Genomic DNA, 2,709 nt, shown 5'->3' with positions numbered 1-2,709 from the left:
GATATTTTTTAATACAAATTTGTACTTATTAACATTTTAATTATATTTTGAAACACAAAAGTATGCGTATCACAACAGTACTCGTGCAAACGTACGGATAACACACCAGTATCGTGTGAAAACACATGTAATAATACAAAATCTGTGCGAATGCATGGGTTTTTACATTTTTTTATACAATTAAAAAAAATAAAAAAAAATTTTATGTCAGTCGTAAAACTGACTTGTTATTTTTTTTATTTTAAACCATGGTCCAAAATTTAATAAATATAACATTAAACTTAATTATTTTAGATAATTCTTTTTTTGGAGTTTTATGAAAAATTATTATTTTTACTAATTTCAACTAATTTTAATTTTGGATATTTATTTGACTAACTTATTAAATTTTATAAAGCCTTTTATTATTACAACTCTGTCAACCATAAATTTATTTTTATATTTTTTAGAATTGTTTTTATAAAGTATGTGTTTAATAATTTTTCTTAACAATGGTAGTTTTTTAAAAACTTATATAATTATCTTGCCGTCTATTTTTTATTTTATATTTTTTCCAATAATATTTTGATATTTTATAATTTGTTTGAAATTTCATAATAAATTGATGACAATTCCACGGTTCACACCAGTACCCGTGCAGACGCATAAGTATTCATATAATCCATAGGTATTCATATAATCCATCAAACTATTGAACTTCATAGGTATTATATCGGTATATTCACAAAATGTCAACTAATCCATCAACCATATTCAACTACAAAGATAATCATATTCAACTAATCCATCAAAATATTGTCTACAACCATAAATTCAAATAATCCATCAAAACAAAAAAATATGTCAAACATAATAGAAGATAAGGTTTATCGTTCATCTTTATCCACTGAATGTTCATAAAATTCATCTTCATAATGAAGACGAGTACTAGAACCAACACTAGAGTAGAACCCGCCTACATACATTGTTGAAATTCTTCAAACTTGATTTTCAGCTTTAATTCATGTTAATCATCTTTAAAAGGTTTTTTCATTAAATGTTGCAAATGCTGCAACGGCCTCAACTCTAGCAGCCTCATCGTCCAATGCAGCCTCTTCTTTCTTAGTGCAGGGAATCACTATCCTCTTCCTATGACAGCACACACAAATATCTCTCTACTCTTTATTCCCCCATTTTCAACATCACTCCGATCACCGGATTCCGGTGACCGGCGTCAACACCACTCATATCCCAGCTACTCCTAAACCCTAACCGACACTTCCTTCATGGATTCTCCCTCCCAATCCGATAAACCAAACCCTCCCAAGAAGAACCGCATCATCATCGCTTTCGTAATACTCCGATGGTTTATCGCAATTCTATTACCCTTCGTTTTCTTGTTCTCTCTTCCCTTTCTTTTGGGTTTACTGCTTCTCTTCCTCGCCGATTTCTCTGTCCCTAACCCCATATCTCTCCCATCACACTGCAAAATCGTCTCCACCGGTTAGTTTTCTATTCTTCTGCTATCATGTGTTTTTTTTATCAGTTTTCAAGCTTAGTTTATTCTTGTTGAAATTAGTTAAGCACTTGAATTTGAAATTGAAATTAACCTACTTTTAGTTGAAATTAACACTTAGAAGCTTGAATTAATCTCACTAGTGATTAACTTTAGATTCAGTTAAGTAAGTAATCGCAATAGTTCATGAATGAATCAACCCTTGTGTATAACAAACATGAATGTTAAAAAGTTCATATCTTTACTTTACACTCATTTGATTATTAATACATTTAGTTTGAAGTTAAGAAGTTTTGAGAAGAATTGGAGTTTTTTTTTTTTTGTTTTTTTTTTTAATTCAATCTAAATTGTCTGTGATTATTTTTCTTACAGGTGTTGATATTAGATCATCTAAGGTTTGTGAACTCGGATTGTTAGATTATAAAGCAAAGGATGTTTTTCGTCATTTTGAAAGAAGCAAATTTCGCTGCCGTTATGATTACTATTGGGCTTCAGTATTCAAGGTTATATAACTTGTTGCCAATTTAGGTATTGTTTATTCTTATATAATAGAAAATATATATTATTTGCTAGAGGAAAAACAAGGCACAAGTAAGAGGGAAGATCCAACAACCAGTGTCCACTGTAAAATAAAACAAAAGTTTTATTTTTGAATTTTTTATCCGATTATAAAACTGATTAATAGTAGCATTTTTTTTACACAATCAAATCAAACATACTAAAAAAAGCCTTTTCACTTCTATTAAACCAAAACATACAAATATTTTTGTTTAGAATATAGCATGATCATTTATCTAAAGAATTACCTGATATAATTTAATCAAAGAAATCATAGTTGGTATAATAGCACATCTAGATATAAATCTAAATAATCACATGCCATCCTCTTCACTTAAAAGAGAAAAATAGTTTGCTTTACTCTTTGGTACTCGAGCTTTTCTTTGTGATCGGAATATTTGTATACCTCTAACAAAATATAAACGAATATTTAGAACCATTTAACATAAATAAATAAATAAATATAAACACGAATATTTAAAACAATCTCACTTACGTATAAACCATCTCCTTCATATCTGGGTATTTTGTTTGATCATCAACTAATGAATCCAGATAATATACTATTTCACTTATAAGATTAATCGCAACCAACTGTGAATAGGAATTAGTTTAAATGTATTTATTTAGTGTAATTACCGATATAGCCCTGTAAC

The 2,709-nt window shown here is 28.8% G+C and overlaps 1 protein-coding gene across 1 annotated transcript; it reads left to right on the top strand.

Moving 5' to 3' along the window:
- The first annotated feature begins 1,111 nt into the window (after positions 1-1,111).
- On the top strand, positions 1,112-2,022 carry LOC131622772 (uncharacterized). Its single transcript, XM_058893814.1, has 2 exons — positions 1,112-1,482; positions 1,868-2,022. Exons 1-2 carry the CDS (start codon positions 1,266-1,268, stop codon positions 2,005-2,007), a joined length of 357 nt encoding a protein of 118 aa, XP_058749797.1. The 5' UTR covers positions 1,112-1,265; the 3' UTR covers positions 2,008-2,022.
- Positions 2,023-2,709: the final 687 nt, after the last annotated feature.

The sequence above is a fragment of the Vicia villosa genome, unplaced genomic scaffold (genome assembly GCF_029867415.1).
Source record: "Vicia villosa cultivar HV-30 ecotype Madison, WI unplaced genomic scaffold, Vvil1.0 ctg.000044F_1_1, whole genome shotgun sequence".
Taxonomy (NCBI): Eukaryota; Viridiplantae; Streptophyta; class Magnoliopsida; order Fabales; family Fabaceae; genus Vicia; species Vicia villosa.
Note: the sequence above shows the minus strand (reverse complement) of the source record. Positions and strands in the feature narration are given on the sequence as shown.